We start from the raw sequence: 25,312 nt of genomic DNA, 5'->3' as shown, positions 1-25,312 counted from the left end.
TGTTGCTAAGGTATACCTAGCTGTGAAGCTGCTGAGTCTTAGGGTACAGTAGAGACTACCAGTTGTCCAAACAAATCCATTCTCCCCACCTTCATGCAAGGTATTCAGATAGACATCTTCCCCAGTTTTCCTTTTAGTTGGATGTGGCTGTGCGACTAAGTTTTTCCCAATAAAATCTAAGCAGCTTTCCATCCTGCTACTTTGAGTTCAGAGCCTTAAGGCAATGGACACACCACTTCCATGCTCTCATCTCTCTTCCCTTTAACCCAAATCCATAGGTGGTGGTGACCCAACTTCAACTTTGCAGAAAATGACAGAATCCTAGAGGATGGCAGAGCAATGGCCTGAAAAGGATCAAAGACCTTGATCAAAGTTGACCATGAGGGTCAGAGCTATCCCACTAATCAGGACTATAAACTTCAAGAATGAAAGGTATCAGAAAAATAGATTTATTTACCTTTAAGCCATTTTACTGTTAGCATTTAATTGTTAGCATCTTTATTATAGCAGCCTGTACCTCAATTACTACATAAGGAAGCACATGTTAAACCTCACCGATGCTATACTCCTGACCAAAATGTTTGAAACAATTGATACCCCCATTAACAACATGCGAAAGTTCCTGTTGCTCCACATCAAACCAACCCTGCTGTTGTCTGACTGTATTATTTTTGTCTAGTGGTGTGAGAAGTATTATCTTGCTGCTATTTTCACTTGCAAATGAGGTTGTGCATCTTTGCAAATATGACTAGCTCAATCACATTTCCCTTTATCTGAAATGTCTATTTGAATTTTTAGCCCTCTTTAATATTGAGTGCTTATAATATTACAGTCAAAAATATACAATATAAAATTTGCATTTTAATAATTTTCAGTATATGATTCAGTGATGTTAATCACATTCACAATGTTGTACATCACCATTTCCAAAACCCTTTCATCACCTCAAACAGAAATTTGACCCAATAGACAGTAACTCCCCACACTTCCTTTCCATACCCTCTGTTAACCTCCAATCTACTTCCTGTCTTTATGAATTTGCCATTTTAGATATTTCATACAAGTGGAATCATACAGTATTTGCCCTTTTGTGTCTGGTGGAAAAATATGGAACACTTCATGAATTTTTGTTTCAAGGGCTATGCTAATTTCTGTGTCATTCCAATTTTAGTTCCAACATACTGTCAAAGCAAGCACTTGGGCACTTTTTAAATGTTTTCTTTTTGGTTTGGAGAATTCCTTATGTATTCTAGATATGAATACTTTCTTCATTAAATGGGTCACAAACATTTTCTCCCAGTGTTTGGCTTAACTATGTTTATGGTGCTTTTTTGCACTAAAGCTTCTCATATGTAGTCAAATGTACCTATATTTTCTTTTGTAATTTGGGCTTTTTGTGTCTTATTTATGAAACCCCATGTTTCAGATTAGAAAGTTCTTTTCTATTTCTTCAGTTAAATACTTTTTAAATTGTGAAAAAGTTCTGAATTTTTATCAGGTGTGTCTGTTGAGTATATACATTTTATCTTTTAATTAGTTAACGAAGTAAATAGATTCATCTAAAGTTAGACCATCCTTACAATCCTAGGAAAGCCCAAACTGGTCCTATAAAAGAAAAAATGACTACAGTACATTTCTGGGTCCAGTTTGATAATATTTTATTGTTTATTTGTGCATTTATTTGGTCCTTTGTTTTTCTGTACTGTTCCTAACATGATTTTAGAAACATCCTTGAATATTTGGAGTAGAACTCACTGGCAAAACCATCGGGATTTAATATTGTTACCTTTTCATTGCATAGATTTTACTGATTCAAGTTATTTCATGGTAATGAGTCTACTCAAATATTCTACTTTTTGTGAATTAGATTGCATATGTTATATTTTTTCTATTTCATTCAAGTGGTTCATAGTATTCTCTAAAACTTCAAAGTTTTTTTTTTTTTTATATGTCTGTCCCTCTTTTCATCCCTAACACTGTATCTCATTACAGATTCCTTGCAAACTAGCTCAATTTGTCCGAAGCTTTTCCATCTTGTTCCTTTTTTTCAGACAGTGAGCTTTGAGATATGGTGTCTTGTTAATAATTTCTGTGTTTTCCATTCCTGTATATTTATCCGTTTCTCTTTCTGTTGTGTTTCTTTCCTTTGAGCTATTCTCAGTTTTATTGCTGTTTTTTCTTAGCTTCTTGAGGGAGAAGTTTTACTTAGCAACTTCTATTCTTCTCAACTTTATAATATATAATATTCCTAGATACAAAATTACCTTTAAATATCATTTTAGCTGCATGTCAAAATTCTGAGAGGTCGAGTTTTAATTATCATTCAATTTGAAATATTTTTCATTTCCCATTGAGATTTCTTAATTAATGGATTTCCTGGTGGTCCAGTGTTTAGCCTTACAAGCAGGGGACATGGGTTCAGTCCCTGGTTAGGGAACTAAGATCCCACATGCCAAGGGTCAACTAAGCCCTCACCGCAACTAGATGGTCTGCATGCCACAGTGACCAAGCCTGTGTGCCACAACTAGAGCACCCGTGCACTGCATCAAAAATTCTCATGTGACACATCGGGAACACTGCATGCCTCAACCAAGACCCAATGCAACCAAATAAATCAAAAGAGAGCGCAGTTTCTTATTTAAAGGTCATAAAAGTGTGTTTCAAAGTTTCTTCTATTATTGATTTCTAAATGAATTACTTTGAGGCCAGATAATGTGATTTGTGGGGCTTCCTAGGTGGTGCTAGTGGTAAAGAACCCACCTGACAATGCAGGAGATATTAGAGACACAGGTTCAATCCCTGGGTTTGGGATATCACTGGGAGGAGGGCATGGAAACCCACTTCAGTATTCTTGCCTGGAGAACGCCACAGACAGAGGAGCCTGGCAGGCTACGATCCATAGGGCCACAAAGAGTTGGACACGAATGAAGCCATTTATCACGCACACATGTGATTTGTATGGCCAGTTGTTTGGCCTTTGCTGAGACGTGCTTTGTGGCAATTGTTCTATATATACTGAGAACAACAGGCAATCACTAGTGATTAGATAGGACCCTGTGTCCATCTCTTTTAGTTGAGTAGCTAGACTGTTGTCACAGTCTTCTAATGTCAATTTTCCTCTGCTTGATCTATGCATAACCAAACAAGGTTATTTTAAAATCTCTCTCTATTATGGTTGACTTGTCAACTTTTCCTTAAAATTTTGCGCTTTTCTTTTTAATAATTGAGGCCATGCCTTAGGCTCACAGAAGTCCAGAATCCATGTGTCTTCCTAAAAAAATTATTCATTTTATTATTGTGTAATGCTTCTTTTGTTACTAATAATGCTTTTCCCTTATTTTTTGTGTTAATCTACCTATAACAGATTTCTAAAATCAATATTTTCCTGGTATTTCCTGGCATATTTTTTTCTTATCCACTTATTTTGAACATTTTTGAAATCTTATTTTTAAGGTGTTTCTTCTAACAATATATAACTGGATTTTCTTCTTAACCAATCTGATGTTCATAGTTTAAATTAGTTTGTTTCATTTATGTTTATTATGTTACAGATACATTTAATATGATTGCTAGTATCCTTGGATTTATTTCCACCAGTTTATTTTATGCTTTACTTATGGCTATACTTTTCTTTCTCAATAGTATCCTATGGTTTTCGTTCCTTATTTTTCTTTTTTCCTACTCCCCATTGTTTTAATTAAGTTTCACTATTCCTGCTTTCTTATACTGCTTATCTGGAAAGTGGTTACCCTTAACATTCTAAAGCATGGCTAACTAGATAAGATCTAAAATTATTCAATATCTCTGCCTGCCTCCAAAATGGCACCAGAGTTTTAAAAAGTATTTAAGTTTTTAACTCCCATCTTTGATACTGTTTATATTCAGTATTTTAGCGTTATCCTGCTTTTATAAACTTCAAACATTTGCCCACATTGTTGTTTCTTTCATCTTATTTTGCTCTTCTGAGTTAATTTCTTTTATTTGTGAACTGTTTCTTTTAATAGATCTTGGAGATAGTATATTGGGGATAAATGCCCTAAACTTTGCTTCAAAATGCCTTTATTTTGTGTTCAATTTTGAGCACAACTTTAGCAGATTTTAGGTTGGGCTTTCCTGGTGGCTCAGTGGTAAAGAATCTGCTTTTCAATGCAGGAGATGTGAGTTCCCTGGCTTGGGAAGATCCCCTGGAGGAGGGCATGGCACCCACTCTAGTATTCTTGCCTAGAGAATCCCATGGGCAGAGAAGCCTGGTGGGCTACAATCCGTGGGGTTATAAAGAGCCAGACACAACTTTGTGACTGAGCAGGCACACAGGATTTTATGTTTTACAAAATTTTAGATTCATGGTTATTTTCTTTCTGTAATTAACATTTTGCTACTGAGAAAACTAATTGTCATGTCTTAAAAGTAACTGTCATTTCTTTCTGATCACTTTTAATGCTTTTATCTGTCTTTGGTGGCCTGAAGTTTCATTATGATTTGTTTAGGCATGAATATTTTTTGTTTATTCTTCTCAAGGCTTTCTAAATCGGTGCTTCTTAAACCTGAACAATTTGTATCTTCCAACAGTTCTAGAGATTTTTGTTTTCTCTTAATATTGCTTACACTGCCCCCCCCCCATTACTTCAATTATTTCCTGAAGTATTTTAAGAAGAACTAAAGTACCTCTTGATGAAGGTGAAAGAGGAGAGTGAAAAAGATAGGTTAAAACTCAACATTCAAAAATGAAGATCATGGCCTCTGGTCCCATCACTTCATGGCAAATAGATGGGGAAAAAATGGAAACATTGTCAGACTTTATTTTCTTGGGCTCCAAAATCATTGCAGACAGTGACTGCAACCATGAAATTAAAAGACGCTTGATCCTTGAAAGAAAAGCTATGACAAATTTAGACAGTGTTTTAAAAAGCAGAAATATCACTTTGTCGACAAAGGTTCATCTAGTCCAGGCTGTGGTTTTTCCAGTAGTCATGTATGAATGTGAAAGTAGGACCACAAAGAAAGCTGAGCACCAAAGAATTGATGCTTTCGGACTGTAGTGCTTGAGAAGACTCTTGAGAGTCCCTTTGACAGCAAGAAGATCAAACCAGTTAATCTGAAAGGAAATCAACCCTGAATATTCATTGGAAGGGCTGATGCTGAAGCTCCAATACTTTGGCCACCTGATGTGAAGAGGTGACTCATTGGAAAAGACCCTGATGCTGGGAAAGACTGAGGACAGTAGGAGAAGGGGGCAGCACAGGATGAGATGGTTGGATGGCATTATTGACTCAATGGACATGAGTTGAAGCAAAATGCAGGAAATAGTGGAGAACAGGGATGTTTGGTGTGCTGTAGCTCATGGGGTTGTAAAGGGTCAGACATGACTAACTGAACAACACAACAAAATATTTTAAAAATATATGGTAGCCTTCTCTTTGCATCATCCATATTTCTCAACCTCTTGTAATATCTACATTTCTTTACTGTTCTGTATTACATTATAGCCAGTTTCCTCAGATTTAACTTGAAGTTCCTGTAAACATCTCCTCAAGCATATTTATTCTCTTAAGACTGTCTATTTAGGTTTTTATTCCAATGTCTTTAATTTTTTCCTATTCTATGTGCTTCTCTCTCAAATGTATAATTTTTGTAGTGTTTTATTTTAAATATTGACACTTAAGTCTTTCTCTGAAAGATCTGTAATTGTTGTTTAGTCACTCAGCTATGTCCAGCTCTTTGCGACCCCATGGACCCCATGGACCCCATGCATGGACCCCATGGACTCTGCAGCATGCCAGTATCCTCTGTCCTTCTCTATCTCCCAGAGCTTGCTTTGTTGGCAAAATGATGTCTCTGCTTTTAGGTTTGTCATAGCTTTCCTTCCAAGAGCAAGGTTCTTTTAATTTTATGCCTGCAGTCGTTGTCTGCAGTGGCTTTTGAGCATAAGAAAAGAAAATCTGTCACTGTTTCCATTTTTTTCCCCATCTATTTGCCATGAAGTGATGGGACCAGATGCCCTGATCCTAGTTTTTTAAAAGTTGAGTTTTAAGCCAGCTTTTTCACTCTCCTCTCTGACCCTCATCAAGAGGCTCTTTACTTTGTGCTATTAAAGTGGTATCGTCTGCATATCTGCTGTTGATACTTCTCTTGGCATCTTGATTCCAGCTTGTGATTCATCCAGCCTGGCAATTCCCATGATGTACTCTACATATAAATTAAACAAGCAGGGAGACAATAATAAAAATCCTTTCCCAATTTTGAACCAGTCAGTTATTCTATGTCCAGTTCTAATTGTTGCTTATTGACCTGCATACAGGTTTCTCAGGAGACAGGCAAGGTGGTCTGGTACTCCATCTCTTTAAGAATTTCCCACATTTTGTTGTGATCCACACAGTCAAAGGCTTTCATAGACTCAATGAAGCAGGAGCAGATGTTTTTCTGGAACTCCTTTGCTTTTTCCAAGATCCAACAAATTTTGGCAATTTGATCTCTGGTTCCTCTGCCTCTTCAAAACCCAACTTGTACATCTGGAAGTTCTTGGTTCATGTACTGCTGAAGGCTATCTTGAAGGATTTTGAGCATAACCTCGCTAGCCCATGAAATCAGTTTTGTTGGCTGAATTTTGCTATGGTAGATTAATTCATGTGTTCTGTGATTCTGGATTGTGAGTTGACACTTGGCATGACTTTATTTGTGGGAATCTTATGGAGGGTTTGTGCTTTTTGTATTTCCTTCTACCAATCCATTTATTAAAAAGTATTGACTATTTCCAATTGAGTTTTTGCCTTGCAAGTTTTGAGATTAAGTAGTAAAATTTAAACTGAAGCCCATGTGAGTGAAGGCCTACGATAGGAGTTCTATGGGGAGGTTATTTTCTCTCATACCCTGAGCCCAGGTTGAGAAGCAAACTTCCTTGTCCTCCTCTCTGACAGAGGATAAACTTTTCTCTCAGTGCATACTTTCAATGAAGGTGTTGCAGTCTGAGGCCTCAGCTTGATGCAGTGGCTTCAGTTCTAACTCTGTGTGTTGCATTCATTCAAGCTCTTGTTTTCTACTGATGCATATTAAAATTCAAGCCATTAGGTTTCCTGACTGGGGACTGATCCCAGTCTGCTGTGTAAGCACCCACACTGTCATTTGGATTTCAGCACTTTGTTTCTAGGCTCTTGCGCATTGAAAAGAAAATATTTTACATATTATTGGGTTTTTCTATATGTGTTTAGCAACAATTTTGTGGGTTAATCTATATTATTAATGTGAATGTAAGTTATTCTTTCATAATTTATTTTTTCTTTATGTATGCTATATAATGATATTTTTTAACCAAAGAGTTTTTAATCAACATTCAATTCATTCACTATTTGTTATTGGAAGTTATTTCTGTTATTTCTTTTACATTTTTATTGTTCAACAATAATTTACCTTCCATTTAATAATTTTTCAATTCCTTTAAAAAATACACGTTATATTTTATTTTTACCTTCTCCAGTGTTTTTAAAGGTCTATATATGTCTTTAAATTATATTTGTAGAAACACTTAATATTAAACCTTTAAAAAACTAATTTCAACTATTTTAAGCCAATTTCAGTATTTGTAAGATAAGTGTTAAAAAAACAAAAAGCTTCTGAACCCCTCCTATGTGAACAAGGAATTTCATATAGCTTTTCCCCCCTACCTAACATTCCCCTTCTCCTTGATCTTAATACGATTTGAGCTATTAGATTTAGGTTTTTGTAACCTGAATTTTGACAACATTCTGTATTGAGACTACTTTTGACATTTTAATTAAATTTAAAAGTGGTTTGCAAACATTTAGACTTCTATTTTTAATTGATTTTACGTCTGACACCAAATCTCATCTCTGTCGTTTGGAATATATTTTCAAGTAACTTTTTTTCCAAACTGCTGCAAATTTTCTGAGACTTTAAAATGTAACTGAAAATGTCTGTCGCTCTCAGTCTGCTGGAAATATATTATTTGTGTCATAAATTTTTCACTTCTCAAAGTCTACAGCTCTGGCCCCATTTTCTTTTGGAATTCAGTGTTATGAAGTTAATGATATTTATTCCAACTATTGGCAATTTAGTCTCTTTTTCTATGTGTGTGTTTGTGTGCATCCTCGGGTAGATGTAAGATTTCTTTAAAATATCCATACGGTTCAAAAACATCACTGAGATGTGAGTATCAGGTCTTTATTCAGCTGAGAAAAGTTTTGATTTTTTATAGCCTTGCAATTACTCTGATGACATTTGTACTGCTATTTATTTTGGGAACTCTAAACTCTTTCAGGAATGCTCCTGGGAACTCTTTATAGTTCCCATCCCTTTGCAAGTGTGAACACAATTTTACATATGTTGGTCCTCCATCTTCTGTCTTCCATATGTTCTGTATTCTTTTTCAGTGTTTTTCCTTTCCTGTCCATTTTGCATGCGTTCTTGGAAAGATTCCCCAGTTTGTCTCCCACACCACCTATTAAATGCTCAGCAGCAACAAATCTTTCCTGACACACGTGTAGAGTTTAATTCTGCCCTGCATTTATATTTCTTTAAAACCCTATTCTCTCTCCTCCCTTCTCTCCTTTGGTTGCCTTTTTTTCTTCATCTGTTTTCTTGTCAGCTTCTTCCCTAGCCATGGGATTTGTCTTCATGCATACCAAGAAGCTTCCTGAAGTGTCTCTTGGCTGGGCAGAACATCATTTTTAAAGTGACGCTCCCCTTCTGGGTATTGGAGGTACCATCCCTGCTCCTTGCCTTGCAGTATTTCCTACAGGTCCCTGGGCTCTCTTACCCCTTTTCACGCTTCCCTGAGAAGGGAAGACCCACAGTCCTGTTTTATGCTAGGCAGGAGGAGTGGGTTGGCCATGGACTCTCCTTCTCCTTGCTTGCTTGATGGTTGGATCATCTTTTTAGACCGACATGTAGAAGATGAGCCAGTGTTCAATTGCCAGTTGCCAATAGGCTTCATCTGCCAAACTGAAGTGGCATCTTTGTCTAAATACCATGTTGATTCTCTAGTGTTCTGACCTGATATGTCACAGGAAAAACCTCATTCAGTAGGTACACTGCTCCCACAATATTTACCATGTCTGCTGCAGCCTCTTGACTTTTCATCCCCTCTGGAATGCATTGTGTCTCCATCAGCTCATCCGTTTGCACCGTTGTCTTGCTTGTTTTCCGAGCGGTCATGTATGGATGTGAGAGTTGGACTGTAAAGAAAGCTGAGTGCCGAAGAATTGATGCTTTTGAACTGTGGTGTTGGAGAAGACTCTTGAGAGTCCTTGGACTGCAAGGAGATCCAACCAGTCCATCCTAAAGGAGATCAGTCCTGGGTGTTCATTAGAAGGACTGATGTTGAAGCTGAAACTCCGATACTTTGGCCACCTGATGTGAAGAGCTGACTCATTTGAAAAGACCCTGATGCTGGGAAAGATTGAGGGCAGGAGGAGAAGGGGACTACAGAGGATGAGATGGTTGGATGGCATCACTGACTCAATGGACATGGGTTTGGGTGGACTCTGGGAGTTGGTGATGGACAGGGAGGCCTGGTGTACTGTGGTTCATGGGGCTGCAAAGAGTCAGACATGACTGAGCGACTGAACTGAACTGAACTTGTTTGTTTTCAGACTCTCTTGGGTATAAGAAGACCTTAGGGAAGGGAGGAAGATGACCCAGGGAAACTGTTCTTCATTTGCTTTGGAGCTGAATCAGTAATGGTAATGGATATTTACTTCATTCTCTGGTTAGTAGAGATCCTGGGTGTCTGAGTTAGGTATTGACAGAATAGGAATTACCACATATCTTCCTACCTATTTCTTTAAAGCAAGTTCTCTCTATAGGAGAGAATTTGGCATATGTCATACATGTGCTTGATAGGTTTTTCTCCACCCAGCTTCATCGGCCTTGTAAGGATTGTCAGCTCCTTCCACATCCTGGCAATTAGGTTGTCTGTCAGTGTTCATTCACCTTGTTACTCTGAGTCTTCTTATTTGTCTGTGTTTGCTGAGCCGCTTTCCTGAGAAATAAGGAGAAGCTTTGTTGGAAGTTACTAGCCAGAGGCTGTTTTGTACAGAAAGTCCCACAATGCATCTCAGTGTCTGTCTTCCCAGGAAGACCCTGAGATCCTTAAAGGGGGGCTTGGGTCACAGACATCACCGGTTCCCTAGCACCTTGTTGGTCACCAACATGGAATTCCTGCTCAATAAACACTAAAAGTTTTGTTCTTTGCCTATTGTCCATTGTTAAAATGCCTTAAATAGCCCATACGTGATTCACCTGCTTCTCCAAAAAGAACCGATGAAAATGTGTCCTGCAGCTTAAGAATCTCCTTAAAAGTAGGGGTCATGGACTGTGTAACAAAACCTTTCATTTGTGCAGTTAAGTAATGCTTAGAAAGAAAATGATGGGATAAAGGAGCAACTTAAGATCTCATGTACAAGACATCCATATGATCATTCTCAGACTGGTTACTATTTACCTATGCTCCCACTACTAAGTAGAATGAAGAAACCAGGCTAAAACTATGACAAAAGGGATACAGGTTGGAGGTGAGCAGGAACTTTCTAGTAGAGTAGCTTCATAATGTTTAAAAGGGAAGTTGGGCAGTTGCTTTCACTAGAAATGCCTTTCAATCTTTTAGACACAAAACTGTTTAGAGGTGGGGATGACCTAGTTAGCTACCCCCAAACCTTCCAACCAGAAGGGCCTCTGAGTCCTAGCAAAAGGGTCAAGTCACCCTTGGGTGCCTGAGAGTGCTCAGCTGCTGGCTTAGAGGCGAACACCTGTCACTTTGAAGGAGTGATTTAGTGATATCAAATAGAGGGGTGATTAATCAAGAAAACAAGTGAGCATTTGACATCAGAGCAGAAAAAAACCAGCCTAGGAGATGCTTTGGGGGAAAATGGGCACCCAGGCTTGGAATCCCAACCAATGGTGCTTTCAGAGATATTTACAGAGCATAATGTGTTGCAAGAGAGATCAATCTGCTGAATGGCTAAATTAATATTTAACTTGCTCAGGAAAAGTCAATCCCCTGGGCTATTAGGGAAATTAGTAAAAGCCCTAAACTGAAGCTGTTTTTACCTGAGCCACCAGCGTGTTCTAAAAGTCATCAGTGTCATTCCCTTATACCCTTGTGAACTGATGTGCCCATCCCCACCCCAATCCAATTCTCTTCTCTCACTCCTCTTACTTTTCCTCTGCTTCCTTCTCTTCTTGTCATAGAACCCTTACTTTAAACAAAACCTGATATAGATGCCCAGTAAAACAAAAGGCTGTCTGAACAGAGGTGAGGTCTGAAGCCCCAGCCCCTGACTGCTCCCTTACTTCCCCACATGCATGTCCCCTGAGAGATCCTCGGAGCACAGCTTGCAACTCCTAGACAGTGGCCGCCAAGCTTCTCTGAGCAGCAGAACCCATTAGGGTGTGGACTGTAAAAAACATCTGTGGCCCTACCTCATCCCTACCGACTTAGGATCCTCAGGGTGAGCTGTAGGGGCCAGAAGATATTAGGTTTGATCCTTGTGATCCTGGCACAGGTTCAGAGTGCCTGGCATAGTTCTTGGGATTCCTGTACTTGTGATGTCCCAGGGTCCTCCCAGGAGGGAGGTTTGCAGTTGGATAATGCCTTCAGTTAGGTCTGGAAGAGCCACTCTGTACCCACACAAGGAGATGTAGCACAAGATTGTGAGTGAGAGACAGTTAGGGGACACTAAGGCTTCCTGAGAGAGGTGGGCTTTGGGAAGAAGTTGAAGGCAGGAGATTTACTTCATTTCAGTTTGCACAAAAACATCTGGTGTAATGCCTGTGTGCAGCAGGTGCTCAGTAAACACCTGTTCTCACTACCCACCATCACCCTTTAGCTGGTACTTTGCTGACTCTCCAGTCCTTCCCGTTACCTGACACCTCTTTTGTCTTTATGGTCATCTTTCTCCACTACTCCGTAAGTTCTCTCAGAGCAGGGCCTGTGTCTGCGTCCCCTCAGCCTTGAGCAGGCCTGCCTGGTTAGTAGTCACTACCCAATACATTTCCCTGGAATAAGTGGGTGAGTGCATGCTAGCCAGATGCAAGGGAAGGAAAGCCTGGGCTGTGTTTACGGGATCAAGCTGGTTGAACAGCCCGGCCCACAGGGAGGCTGGTGGAGTCTGGGCTGAGATAGCAGGTTCCCGGGAGTTTGTGGAGGAGTCTGGATGCCAGCCCAAAGTGGTCAGTCTTTCTTTAGCAGACAATGAGGAGCCATTAGGTTTCTGTACTGAGAAGAGATAAGATCAAGCTTGGCTGGAAGAGGACTGGTTTGGCAGCAGAAGGATTGGGGAAGGGAGGGGTTGGAAGCTGGGTGGCCAAGGCATTGGGCTGACACTAGGGCAGACTCACGGGCTTGGGACAAGGGAACAAGCTGTGGCAGAGTGGACTCTGCCTGATATGTCTCTCCTAAGACTGTGATGTAACAAAGGACAGAAAGGAGTCTGAGACTCATCTATCTGTTCATCCATAGGGGGAGGGCTGGAGGCAGAAGAGCATGTGAAGGTGCTGAGGAACTCAGCAAGCAGAGGTTCCAAGGATGGAGCCTGGTCAGGGGAACCTCTTTGACAGCTGAAAGGGGGGCAGTAAGAAGTGCTAAGACAGGCAGGAGGAAAAGTGGGCACCAGGGAAACTGAGGCAAGAACTCCGGGAGAACTGGTCCCTAAGGTCAGGAGTGCTGAGGGCTTAGGAGGACTGTGGGTAACGGGAGCACGTTTTTCCTGGGATGATGGCTTCAGAGACGTTGGGATGTACTTGGTGCAGTGTGATGGGGCAGAGGGCCGCTGGCACGGGGTTGAGGAGGAGGAGGGAGTGAAGGCCGATGCCGAGGCGGCTGGGATGGAGGATAGGGGAGAGGGAGGTAGCCTGAGTCAGAGAGGAGAAGCAAAACAAAGTCAGAATGGAGATAGGAGTCTGGCTAGGACTGAGTAGGGGCAGTCCCAAGCAGAGGAGAGACGAAACATTTCAGGGTGGGAGCTTGATTTGGCCACGCTGTAAGAGGAGAACAGGGAGCATGGAAGAAGCCATCACATTTGCCTACTGTCAAGTCATTGACAAATCTGGGAAAGGCTTGGTGGGAAAGAGGTGACTGTTGTGGGGCGGGGTGACCTAACAGGTCGTCCCTGATCCTAAAGGAGGAGACCATCATCAGGTTTGGAGAGGGGGTGGGACAGTGAGGACACTTCTCCAGCATAGCGTTACAGCCTCATGGCAGGTCCTTGATCTTAAACCGTCTGGCAAAAGAAAGCTGAGCTGGGGAAGCTGGGCTAGGGAGAGTCACTCCTGTCTCCAATGCCCTGTCCCCCTCTGCAGTCCTTCTAGTCCTTTCCCCACAGTACAGGTGCCTTCTCCTGCCCACCACCTTGCAGAGCTCTCCACTGTCCCCATTGCATTACGCCCCTCTAGGGGGTTATGTGACCACTGGTCATTCCCACCTGACCTGTTTCCTGGGATTGGGGTCCTCAGTGGATGTTCACAGAACACATGGGGAAGTGAGAACTAAAGGAAGTCAGGGACTTCTTGGGGAGCAGAGCATCAGGGAGCTGGATAGGAAGCATATCCGTTGCTCTGCACACTGGCTGATGCCCCCAGATTCTCTGAACCTCATTCATACAGTCAGCAGATGCACGCCATGACCTTCGACGGGCCAGGCACTGTTCTAGGCACTGGCCATTCCGCAGTGAACAAAGCACACACGAATCCCAAGAATGAAGACCCCATTCTAGTAAGGAGAGACCCACATAAACAGGATAAGCATAAAACCACATGTTAGGTGAAGTGCTACGGACAGGAGGAATAAGGTGTGCCATCGGGGTTGCATTAAATAGGGTAGTCAGCGTAGTCTTGCTGAGAAGATGAAAGAAGAAACTTTTGATTATTTAAAGCTCACCTAAATACTGCAAGGAGATCCAACCAGTCCATTCTAAAGGAGATCAATCCTGGATGTTCATTGGAGGGACTGATGCTAAAGCTGAAACTGCAATACTTTGGCCACCTCATGCGACGAGTTGACTCACTGGTAAAGATTCTGATGCTGGTAAAGGTTGGGGGCGGGAGGAGAAGGGGACGACGGAGAATGAGATGGCTGGATGGCATCACCGACTCTGTGGACATGAGTTTGAGTGTACTCCGGGAGTTGGTGATGGACAGGGAGGCCTGGCGTGCTGTGATTCATGGGGTCGCGGAGAGTCGGACACGACTGAGCGACTGAAATGAACTGAACTGAACTGAAACCTGGTGGGCTGTAAAGGGAAGGGCCTGAGTCCGTTCCTTCCCTTGGCCCCCTAGATCAGGGCGTGGAGAGCTAGGGCCGGCCGTGCGGTTCTCCGAGAGCACCACCAGGGGGAGCCCCGACCCCTCCTAGCGCCTTCCGAACCCTCCCGCACAGCCTTGCAAGCAAAAGTTTTTCTTAAACTAACAATGCCAGTGTAAGGAGGTGCTCGCGCCTGATTGGATGGGGGAATTTTGCAGGTTTGATTCCTTGATTGGACAGGAGGTGTTAGGGGTGGGGAGAGAGCTGATGGTGGGGGATCCCGCTCCCTCCCCCGCCAGTCTGGCCGGCTCCGTCCTCTCGTAGGCTCGGATGTAGCTCGCAATGTGACACCAGGACGCACACGCACTCGCGCGCTCTACCCGGCTCGCACTCCCTCGCCCTCTCTCTCTTACACACAGGCACGCACACACCCACCTCTCCCATACACACACACACACACATGCACACCCACAACCACGCGCGCCCGCACCGCCCCACGCGCGCACACTCCCGCCCACGCCCACGCCGCGCTCCGGGAAGTCCGGTCCCGGCCCGAGCGCGAAAGGATACGGAGAAGCCACCGGCGGGGAGCGCAGCGGCGCCCCGGGACGCGGCGCCCTCCCCGCGCGGCCGCCTCGGCTCGGGCTCGGCCTGGGGGCCGCCGGCCGGCGATGGCCCTGGATTTCCTGCTGCTGCTCCTCCTGGCATCCGCAGTGGCCGCAATGGAAGGTAACGTAGCCTCCGCCGAGCAACTTGGCGGCTGTATCCCCGGGGCGTCTCTGGCTGCTCCGCGTCGCCCTCATCCCGAGACCCGAGGTCCAGGTTGTGGGAGAGCGTCGGCCACGAAGGCACCCACCCGCGCGCCCCCGGCTGGCTCTCGGCGCCCGCAGCTGGTTCGCGGAGCCCCCTGGCTCCCGCGCTCCGGCGCTCCCTGGCAGCCCTGGTCTCCCGCAGCCTCGGAGAGCTCGGAACCCGCTGCATTGCGGTGCAGGCTCCTTAGCTCCGGCGCAACTGGGCGTTGGGGAGGAAGGGGCGCCTCTGGCCGTCCGGCCGCTGGAGTGCGGCCGTCTGTCCGCTCCCTTCCTATCCCTGGCACCGATGCCCTTAGGCGGCCGCGCGCCACCTCTCCTTCTCCCCGCGCTTCCGGTCCGCAGGCTCCGGGACTCGGCTCGGCAGGCTGGCGCTGCGCGCGGGCTCCGGAGATGCTCTGCCCCGGTACCCTGCAAGTGGCTGCCAGATGAGAGGGGCTGAGTTAGATGGCCCGACTCTAGGGGGACAGCTTGGTGGTCCGGGAGCCTGCGGGCTGCATTCTTCCCGAGTCAGTCGGGGAGAAGGGGACACCTTTGTGGCCTCTTGCACCTGAAAACGAGGGTGGGGTGGGGTGGGTGATTGGCCCTGCCGAAACTCGCCCAGTCTTCCCTTTGGCTGGGAAAGGTAGCCCGTGCGTAGCCTTGCTCGCCCCGCTCCTTCAGCCTTGACTGTGCCTCCGCCGCCGCGGCGGGGAAAGCGCGCTCGGCGGGCACCGCGCCTGGCGCAGCAGGGAGCTCCGCGCTCGGCGGCGCCCGCGAATCCCTGTGGGAAATCCCTGCCCCGCTCCCGCCTCTCGCCACCCGCCTCTTCTCCCGCCCCATTCCTAGCAGCTGAGCGGCGGTCGCACCCCCCTCCGGAAACACAGCCCGGCCTGGAGCGGAGTTTAGTGCCGGGATGAAAGCAACTCTGGGGGAAATGCGCACCTCAGCCCCGCTCGCAGCCGCCGTGTCCGGCGCGGGTGAAACTCCGTCGAAGGACTTCGCGCGCGGCCCCGGCGCCGGCGCCGCCTTCAGAGCTGGGAGCTCGCTCGACTGGGCTGCCCGGGTCCCTGTTCTGCTGGTTGCCCAGCGGAGCCCTCCATTCGCCCCACAGCGCGGTGGTTCAGCGCCCCAGACCCTCCGGAAAGCGCTGCCCTTCTCCAAGGGAAACTGGGGCCTTTTGGCCCCGGGCGGGGCTAGGATTCCCGGCCTGGTGAAGACCACCATATCCCGCTTTCGTTCTGGTGGCGGCGCGGGGGTGCGGCGATTAACGCCTGGAAAGCTCGCTCTTGCTTTCCTGAAGGTGGTTTTTTGTCTGCCCTGCGCGTGCCGCTGTCCTTTCCGGCTGCTGGGTCTTTGTGCTTGTGGGTTGCTTTTGGGGTCGTGCAGGGACTGGAGTGTTGTGGGGTGCGATGAACGCCCCGCGCAAGGGCTGCTCTGGTTTGGCTTCTTGAGGGACAAGCGCGGGAGCGGTTGAATTAGGGCCGGGTGGGCGAGGCACACTTCCAAAGCGGTCAGGACGACCTGGGAGAGCGAGCATTTGCAATGGTCGAGGGCACACTGGACTTTCCAGCGCTGGGGCGGCGCATCCTGCCCGCCTTTCTTGGCGTCCGCTGAAGGGTCAGCGGCTCGGTCTCGGAGAGCAGATAGGTGCCCACTTTAGGAACCTGGTCTCAGGGTTGGGTTTCCACTTTGAAGGAGGGCACATGCAATTTTGCATTCGAACGAAATTGGGGGGCAAATGCATGGGAAGTCCCCAGGCGTCTGGCGGCGCGCTGGTTCCGCCCTAGACCCTCTCTTGACCTGTCTGCTGGACTGGAGCAGCCCCAAGGAGGGTGCTGTGGTGCCGGTACCCAGCCCCGTGTACCTGTCCGGTCACCCGTGAGTTCTGGAGCGACCCAGAATGTGGGACCTGTGGCCTTTCCCAGTGCGCAGCCCAGAAACTTTACCTTTAGCCTAGCCAGAAGAGCCTGGCTTTCTGGGCTGAACATCTCTCCAGTAAGGGTTAAAAGAAACTCCACATTCAGCAGAATATTAAAGCAGCTCCGGCCTCCTTGCTCAGTGCACAGAGATAGTACACACCATTCACTCCTGCCTCTCCCCGGTGAGCACAGGCAGGCTCATTTTCTCCTCTGCGCACGCGGAGGTGCCTTCCCGCCTGCCTGGCTGGGCTGGGGCCAGCGTCATTCGTTTGTGATGAGTGAGGAATAATTATCACAAAAGTGGATCAATGAGCTGCCTACGCAGATCGCAGATCCCTCTCAAACTGCGGTGGCCAGGGGGCGCCCCTCCTGGCGGGTTTGGCCACTTCCGTGTCCGCCTGTTTTCTTTTTGTCTGGGTCTCTGATGGAATTTCAGTGGGGCCTCGTCACCCAGGGCAAGCAGCTCCAAGACCAGGCAGGTCCTCAGCCCAGGCCAGGGCCGGACCAAAGCTTTAGCAGAAACCTTGGGCCAGGTGGGGACACTTAGCCAGAAGCAGGCAGTGTCCCATGAGACCCTTTGCCTCGATGGAAGGAAGAGGGAGCTGGCTTCCCTGCAGAGAGGGGTAGGCCCACACTGAGGGACACCGCCCCTGCTCTCTGCCCTCTCCTCCCACTTCCATCTAGCTCCTGGCTGTGCTCTGGAGAGAGATGGCCTGCAGGGCAAAGGCTTTCTATATCTCTTTTCAGAGAGGAGCAGGCAGGCTTGGGGGGTACGGGGTGGGTGGGCAGGGATGCTGACATACCCTGGACTTCTGGACAGAGAACCAGGCCTCTTTTCTCTGTCTCCAGAAAAACAGCTGCCTCTTGAAGTTCATGTCTTTTCACATTGGATCTGAGTGCTAGTCCATGGGCTGCTGGTGTCTGCAGGCTGCATTCTCTGAGCTGCCCTTTGGCCCATGCCTTTCATGATGGAATCTGGAGACCTGGGCTGGAAGCAGACACTTCTCCCTTGGAGTCAAGTATTTCTGAGCTAAGCGTGGTGGCCCTTCTGGGAGGCAGTGCTCTGGCCTGGCTGCTCTCACAGCCTGTAGCATCCTCCCAGCCCCAGCACCAGTGTCCATGAATGACCATAAGAAATGCAGGTGGCCTCTGGTTGCCACACTGGCTGGCCAGAGCACTCTCAGGAGAACTGCTCTTTGATGTGGCCCAGAGTGAAATCCTGGACTTGCCACCCTTGAGTGTGCATGTTTGATTTGGTGGTAGATTTCTCAGGACTTAGCATAAGAGTGGATTCTCCGAAGGAATTGCTGGTGCATGAACACACATACCGCACCTTGAAATGCATGGGCCCTAAGTTCACTATCCACAGTTAAGTCTATCACAGGTTGGTGGTGAAAACCCCCAACCTCAGTCTGGATGCCTACAACAGGTCACCAGGTCAGGCAGCAGTTGACTGTATCTGCGTTTTCAGTTAATGTTTCTTTGTTATGTGTGCCTCCGGTTTGGGTATCCTGAGCCTGCAAGCGGTAGCAGGCACCGAAGTTTAAAAATATATATATCTGGAGAGAAAAGTAAATTTGAGAGAATTCTATCCGTTAGCTGACTTTATCTTCTGTGCATTGTAAAATGGTTGCCGTTACTCAGTGTTTGTGGAGGGACACCCGAAGCCATTGAGCGGAATGCTGGTGAGAGAGGGTAACGCAGCCCTGGGCTATTTCTTGAGAAGAGTCTTGGCAGTGTAGACAGCTGCAGGGGTCAGGCCCAGCCCTGGCCAGTCCCGAACCTCCTGGCTTGGCAGAGCAGAGCTGCCAGTGGCTGGTGATGCTCACCCTTTCCAGCCTAGGAAGTCAGACAGGTAACACACACATTATGAGGATATCCCTGAACTAGTTTAAAAATAAAGATGCTGTTAAAGTCCATATTATTTAACTAAAACAGTCATCTTAGTTAATTCTCAAGAGTTCTTAGAAACCCTACGGTTTTGAGTGTAGGGTTTCCAGCGTGGGCAAAGGGCGGAGGCAGTTTTGGAAGCAACAGAGGGTAATGTCATTTCAGGCAGGGTTTTTGGCTTTAGGCAGCTTCATGCCACCTGGGCAATTTACTGTAGACTCTTGGGCTCTTTCTGCCAAAGTTCAGCAGGTCTGGATAGATTCTGAAAGACTGTATTCTGGCCTCCCAAAAGATTCTGCTGAAGATCCTGCTTCCTGGAAACTCTGCCCAGGGGAATTACTCTAAAATAGCTACAGTCACAAATCCTGAGCAGGTCTTGCTTCCACTTTGCCCTTGCTGAACAGCCTGGGCATCCTCATTTTTATCAATTATAAAGATCCCCAGTGATGCAGATGCAGACAGTCTGGCCCTGGTATATTTGGAAACTGCTGGTAGCGCACACTTAATGCTCGGTGTTATTCTAGGTACTTTATATAAATTAATTTGCTTATTTTTTAGACAACCCTGTTGGATTGGTATTATTATCAACCTTCCTCTCCCATTTTTCAGATGAGAAGATTGAGGTCCAGGGGGGCTCAGTAGTTTGATAAGGTCACTGGTAAGAGGCTTGCATTTGAACTCAGCAGTCAGTGCTCTTAAACACTCCATCTCACTTCACCACTTTTGTGAACTTTGCAAGAAGAAAGGTTCAGATCTGCCTGAAATCATGGGTGGGAAAAATTCTAATGCTGATTCAGCCACTGGTCATTGGGTACTCTGTTGATTACTGGGGACTGCATGTTTCCATGGCCACCGGAGAAGAGATGAGTGAAATGTTCAGATGGTCTCGACAGTCTCGACACTTCAGCTGGAGCAGGTTTCCTGCCCCGCTTTTCCCACGATCCACCTACCCCACCCTGCACACGTGCAGATGCAGAGCTGGGGATCGGCACTGTGGCATAGCTTCTGATAAGGAATTTAGTAGCAGGACTGGGAGCATCTCTGTTCCTCCTCTTGCCCTGGCCAGCTCTCCCAAGGAAGAAACGATTGCAGACAAGGGCCCCTAAAGGAGATGGGCCTGGGCTGCCTAGGCATCTCGGGGGCAGTGGAGGGAGCACACTGTGGACCCTTACCTGTCTCATCCCCTCCCCCAGTCTTCTAGAACACATCCCTACACCTGGATTCTAGGAGTCCGCATTCCTTGGAAGAGCTCCCTTTATGTCTCCCTCTTCTGCATTAGCCACTAAAGCAACCTGAATATTTCTGTTAGATTTCCATGTCTCCAAAGGTGGTGCCGAAACAGAGCATTGGATGCTTGCCCTTCTGAGGAAATTACTATAATAATAAAGTAACACCCTGGGAGAGATTCCATATTTCAAAGTACAGTTTTGCTGAGAAATTTCTCAGTCCCTTCTGTAGATTCCATTTAAATTGCAGTGATAAATCAGGGCCCCCAGGTGTGTGTTTGGGCTCAGAGGGGGGGCATTGAGTGACCAGGTCAAGGCCACCTGCTCCATCAAAGGCCCCTGATGCCTGACATCTGACTTACCTCACTTACTTTTGTTGATGACTCTTCTGGGGGTTAGAGAGATGGGAACATGCTGTGCTGGGGTGCCTGGAGGGTGGTGGACTTGGTTCTTGTTTGCTAATGGAAACCTGCTTTCCATCTGACCTGAGACACAAGAAACAACTGGATGTCTAGTTCACTCTCTTCCTTTCTGTGTCCCAGTTTTCTCATTGTTGAAAGACTAGAGGAAGGGCCATCATGATGGAGAGGATAGCAAGGGCTTGGGGTGGGGGCAAATCGCAGGGTAGGAGCAGTGGTAGAATTAGGCGGTTTGGGATGACAGTAGTAGGTAATGTGAAGTCTGGGGCACGGTGACCCCCTGACTAGTTGTGGGTGGGGTGTGGATCCTCATAGACTGGCGGGGGTTCTGCAACAGCAGCTCAGAGATGAGTGAGGGTGAGTCTGGTTGACATCAGGAAGGGCCTCAGCCTGCTGCCTTCACAAGGAGACTTTGCTCCTGGGACTTCCTGTCGGCCTGGTCCAGCGCTGGGACCACAGTCTCCACTGGTCCCAAGTAGCATCATCTGCCAGGTGCCTCTCAGTGAAATTTGTCTTTACATTTGCCACTAGCTTTGTGAAAGAGAAGGTGTCATTTCCACAGCCTCAGAGAGTGTCTTACTCACTCGCTGTCTTGGTCCCCGGGCAGCATGGAGTGTTACTCAGCCTCAGAGCTGAAAATCTGGGGCCCTTCACTATATTGTAACGACCCCCATAATGGAGTCTTCAGGATGCTCAGCTGCTAGAGACATTGAAGACTTGGTGAAAAAGGCCCTCTCACTCTCTCCCCAGCAGAGGTGTTCCTCCAGGGCAGGGGAGCCCCAGCGCCTACAGACAACACGGTTAGCAGCTGCTGAAGGTTCCCAGAGTTCTCAGTAGCAGCGCTGGACCAACGTGGAAACATATAGGAAATTTCCCGAGAATTACCAGGGCTCATTTCTGCCCGCAGGTTGCACCTGAGGCCCTAGTCTCTCCTCTGACTCCTCCTGCTTCCTAGCAGCAAGTGACCAAGTAACTGATTTGAATTTAACCTCCTTGCCCTGCTTCTCTATCCTCCCCCCCAACCCTGTGGAGGTGATAATGAGCAGAGAAATGGGCAGAGGCAGGGCCCAGTGAGGGAGCAGGGGGCCCAGGCCTAGCCTAGCACTCTGTCTGAGGCCCCTGGGACTGATCCAGGGGCCACTGTAGCACGTGGGAGCCCACAGGGCTTGTTCCCAGGGCCCTGGCATGTTGGGAGTGGGACTGGAGGCAGATTTTAGGGACGGGAAGAGACTTTCTAGAAATCATACAGCTTGACAGCACTAGAGCCAGGACTGGACTAAGCTTTTGTTTTTCCATTTAGTATGTGCTGATTGAACCCATACTCTTAATATCCAAGCATCTGTTGTCCCGTTTTACAGGTGAGGAAGCCGAGGCTTTGAGAGGTTAAGTTTCAGACAGAAGAACTAAGATTCAAACTGAAGTTTTAACAAATTGAAGTTGGACAGCCCCTCCTAGTTCAGTGCCTTTTCCATTGAACATTGCTTACTCATGAATGAAAGCAGGGAGCACTTATTAAGCACCAGCTGTTTATTCACTGTCCTGCCAGGTGCTGTCCAAAGTACCAGAGAGTATCCTGGTCCCTGTGGCCAGGCTTTCTTCTTGCTCTCTGGACCTGCCCGACCTGTGCTCCAGCTAGAGGAACACCGTTTCCCTTCTCCGTTTGCATTTCGCTGTTTGTACATGGCCTTTTCCGTGTTCTCCCACCAGTCAGACCCCTGCTGTGGTCATTAGTGGTTTTCTCTTTGCTGCCTATCTGTCTGGCTCACATCTTTGATGTGCTACTTAAATGGTGGCTGCTTGGCAGCTGTGCTGGGCTGTGGTGGTGGGGGTGTGTGTGGGGGGACTGGGTTGCTGTGTGCCTCTTGGAGCTCCCACCACAGGCCTGCCTTCTAGATGGAGAGCCAGCTGCTTGTGTTCTCCTTTGGGAGCCGCCCTGGTTTCTGCACTGTGCACCCCACCCTGCTTGGGGCCGTGTTACCTCCAGAGCTCTGGCAACTCCTGCCCATCTGGACAGGTGCAGACTCACCTCAGGGGAGGACACAGGGGTTTAGCATCAGGTTTGAGCATAGATGGATGTGTAGGAGGAGAGGGGAGAGAAACCCTTGAGCGTCCTAGTCTCATTGGACAGTGCTCGGTCCCCCTGGGGCTGCGCCTGTGGACAGGGCTGAGCAGAAGGACTGGGAATAATAGCAGGCAGCTTCATCGACAGGGGTGACAGAGAAAATGCCTTATCTGTGAGAGGCAGCTGGGCCCTGCAGTTAATTGTTCTGTTGTTTTCCTCTCGCTATTTTTCCAGCACATCAAGGTGGGACCTTTGCCCTTGGCTTTCTCGTTGATGCTGAGGCTTGAGCCTGGTGGTGAGCTTGGAAGAGTGAAAACGAAGGGAGGAACCTCTCTGGGAGGGGCTGGAGGGCAGCCCATCCGGGAATGCTCTCAGCCCTTCAGCAGTGCATCCAAGTGGTCTGGATGAACTGGGGGTGAGGGGACAGGCTGTAAGCTTCAGGGCAAGGAAGAGGGTCTTAGTATCAGAACATTCACTGAGTTGTGGGCAGTCACCCAGTGGCCCATGTCGGGCACTGTCAGAGCATACTTTGGGTGTCAGACCACATACCACGCTGTTTGGGTTTATCCTGGCTGGAACATGGGTGAGTCTCTTCGAGCACCTTCTTGATGTGAGCCCTTTTGCAGTCTGGGGCCTCCTTTCCCCTCTGGTGTCATGTCCTGCTGCTCCGCCTTCCCTGCTGCATGCCGGCAGATGCACACCGGCTGCACAGGCACACACGCCCTGGGCATATCCCCCATTTCTTTCCCCCGTATGTGTAGAGGCCTACCTGAGCCTTCCGCTGCTGTGCACCTCTGAGTCTGTACCTGCTTGGTGTGTCTGTGTTGTGTTTGTCACTGATCTTTTCTTGGCTAACTTTAATTTATTCTTTTGAATTTGCCACAATTCGCCTCCTCTGGGAAGCCTTCATCCCAGCGCCGGGCTGGATGCGGTAGCCAGCTGGTTCCCACCACACCTATCTCTGCATCCTTCAGTGGGAGCCTAGTCCACACTGGTCTGTAATTATGTGTTGATTTGTCTGGGTACCCCATAGCTCTGTGAGCCCCTGCAGGGTGGGGCTCCAGCTTAACTGTCATGGTATCCCCCCAATATGGCACATAGGTAACAGCAATAAATATGTGTCGTATTAATGAATACAAAGAAAGGAAAATCAGCAGAACACACACACAAAAAAAACCCCTGAATCATGTCCTTTGTGGGAGTTTAAAATGTCTGCAAATTTTTCTACTCTTTTCATCAAAATATGAAACCTAATTCTTCTCCTTTTTAAATATGGGTTGGCCTTCTGACTCTAATGAATAGACTATGGAAGAAGTGATCTTGCATGCCTTTGGAGGTGAGTTCAGAGAAGATACTGCAGCTTTTCTTTGGCTGTCTCTTGCATGAGGGATGCTTGCCCTTGTGACTCAGCCACCATATTGTGAGGAAGCCCAAGCAACTTGGAGAGACCACTTGTAGATGTTCTAGCCACAGCCCTAGCTCGTATTCCAGCCCACTGCCAGCATAACATGCCAGACTTCTGAGCAGGGGAGTGTTCAGATGGTTGCAGCCCCCATCTTTCCAGTCATTCCTGCTGACTCTGAGTGGGAAGAGACAGGCTTTCCTCATTGAGCCCTGTCCAAATTATAGATTTGTGAACAAAATAGATCTTGTCATGTTTAAAATGACTGTGTTTTGGATTGGTCTGTTATGTAGCAATTGATAGCCAAATTATCCTAGGAGAAGTAGTGAAAGAAAAATGGTTTAGAGAAGACTAGAGAGAACTTGCAGAGAAGGCAATGGCAACCCACGGCCATTGAACGGAGGACCCTAGTGGGCTGCCATCTGTGGGGTTGCACAGAGTTGGACACGACGGAAGTGGCTTAGCTGCAGCAGCAGAGAGAACTTGAGGGAGGTCAGGGACGGGGAGAAGAAATGTCTCAGTCATTCAACTTCCATCAAATGTTTGTCAGTTTCCTACTATGTGCCAGGCAGTATTCTCAAAACAGGGAGTGATGCAGGGGAACGCATCCTAGTGGTGGGACAGATGGTCGTTAAGAAGAAAAATACTATGAAGGGAGTAAACAGGGTGATGTGATGGACGCAGGCTTGGGCATCTGAGCCTGAGAGGAGAGGGTAGGGGAGGGAAGGCCTCTCTGTGAATACATGAAGGGTGGTCTTGCCAAGCAGGCTAGGCTTTACTCTGCATGGGAGATGGGTTTTGGTTTGATTATGCAGTTCTTTCCAACCAGGCTGAACCAAGCTGGGATAGGCTGCCTTGAGGGATGATACAGCCCCATCCCAGAGTGTCCAAGGAGGGCTGAGCTGCTCCCAGAGGTGAGAGCCCAAATTCTACAAGAGACAAATATGGAATGGGAGCTGCAGGACAGAACTGACAGCTTGGCTTGAGAGCCGCCAGGTTCATAAATACTGATACAGAGCACATTTACTGAGCATCTACCTGAGAAATGTACTTGAAGCTGAAAGCATGAAGTTCAAGAAGACACAGCCTTTCTTTCCAGGAGCTCACTGATTAACACATTGGTGGGGGAGACAGAGCTGTGCAGACTACAGGCTGTCACAGGAGGTGTGATGGAGTCAGCTAGCTGTGGTATAACAGTTACACGTCAGCTGCTAGAAGAAACCAAAAGAGAGGATCGTACTTCCAGTGGGAAGGATTTGAGGCAGGATTGTGTGTGTAAGAGACAGATAGAGACACGTCCTCCTTGGGGGACAGGTAGACATTTGTCAGACAGAAATGGGAGTGGGTTGGGA

The 25,312-nt window shown here is 47.1% G+C and overlaps 1 protein-coding gene across 1 annotated transcript in view; it reads left to right on the top strand.

The window, feature by feature from the left end:
- Window positions 1-14,575: 14,575 nt before the first annotated feature.
- The window catches only part of EPHB1 (EPH receptor B1), a 471,805-nt gene continuing 461,068 nt past the window's right edge, over window positions 14,576-25,312 (top strand). Inside the window, exon 1 of the mRNA XM_055413290.2 lies at window positions 14,576-14,980. Within this exon, the coding sequence (XP_055269265.1) occupies window positions 14,923-14,980 (58 nt within the window). The 5' untranslated portion in view covers window positions 14,576-14,922. The remainder of the gene's footprint in view (window positions 14,981-25,312) is intronic.

This window comes from Moschus berezovskii, chromosome 1 (genome assembly GCF_049115385.1).
Source record: "Moschus berezovskii isolate FMDL1 chromosome 1, NW_MosBer_1.0, whole genome shotgun sequence".
NCBI lineage: Eukaryota > Metazoa > Chordata > Mammalia > Artiodactyla > Moschidae > Moschus > Moschus berezovskii.
This window is presented reverse-complemented; position numbering and strand designations above follow the sequence as displayed.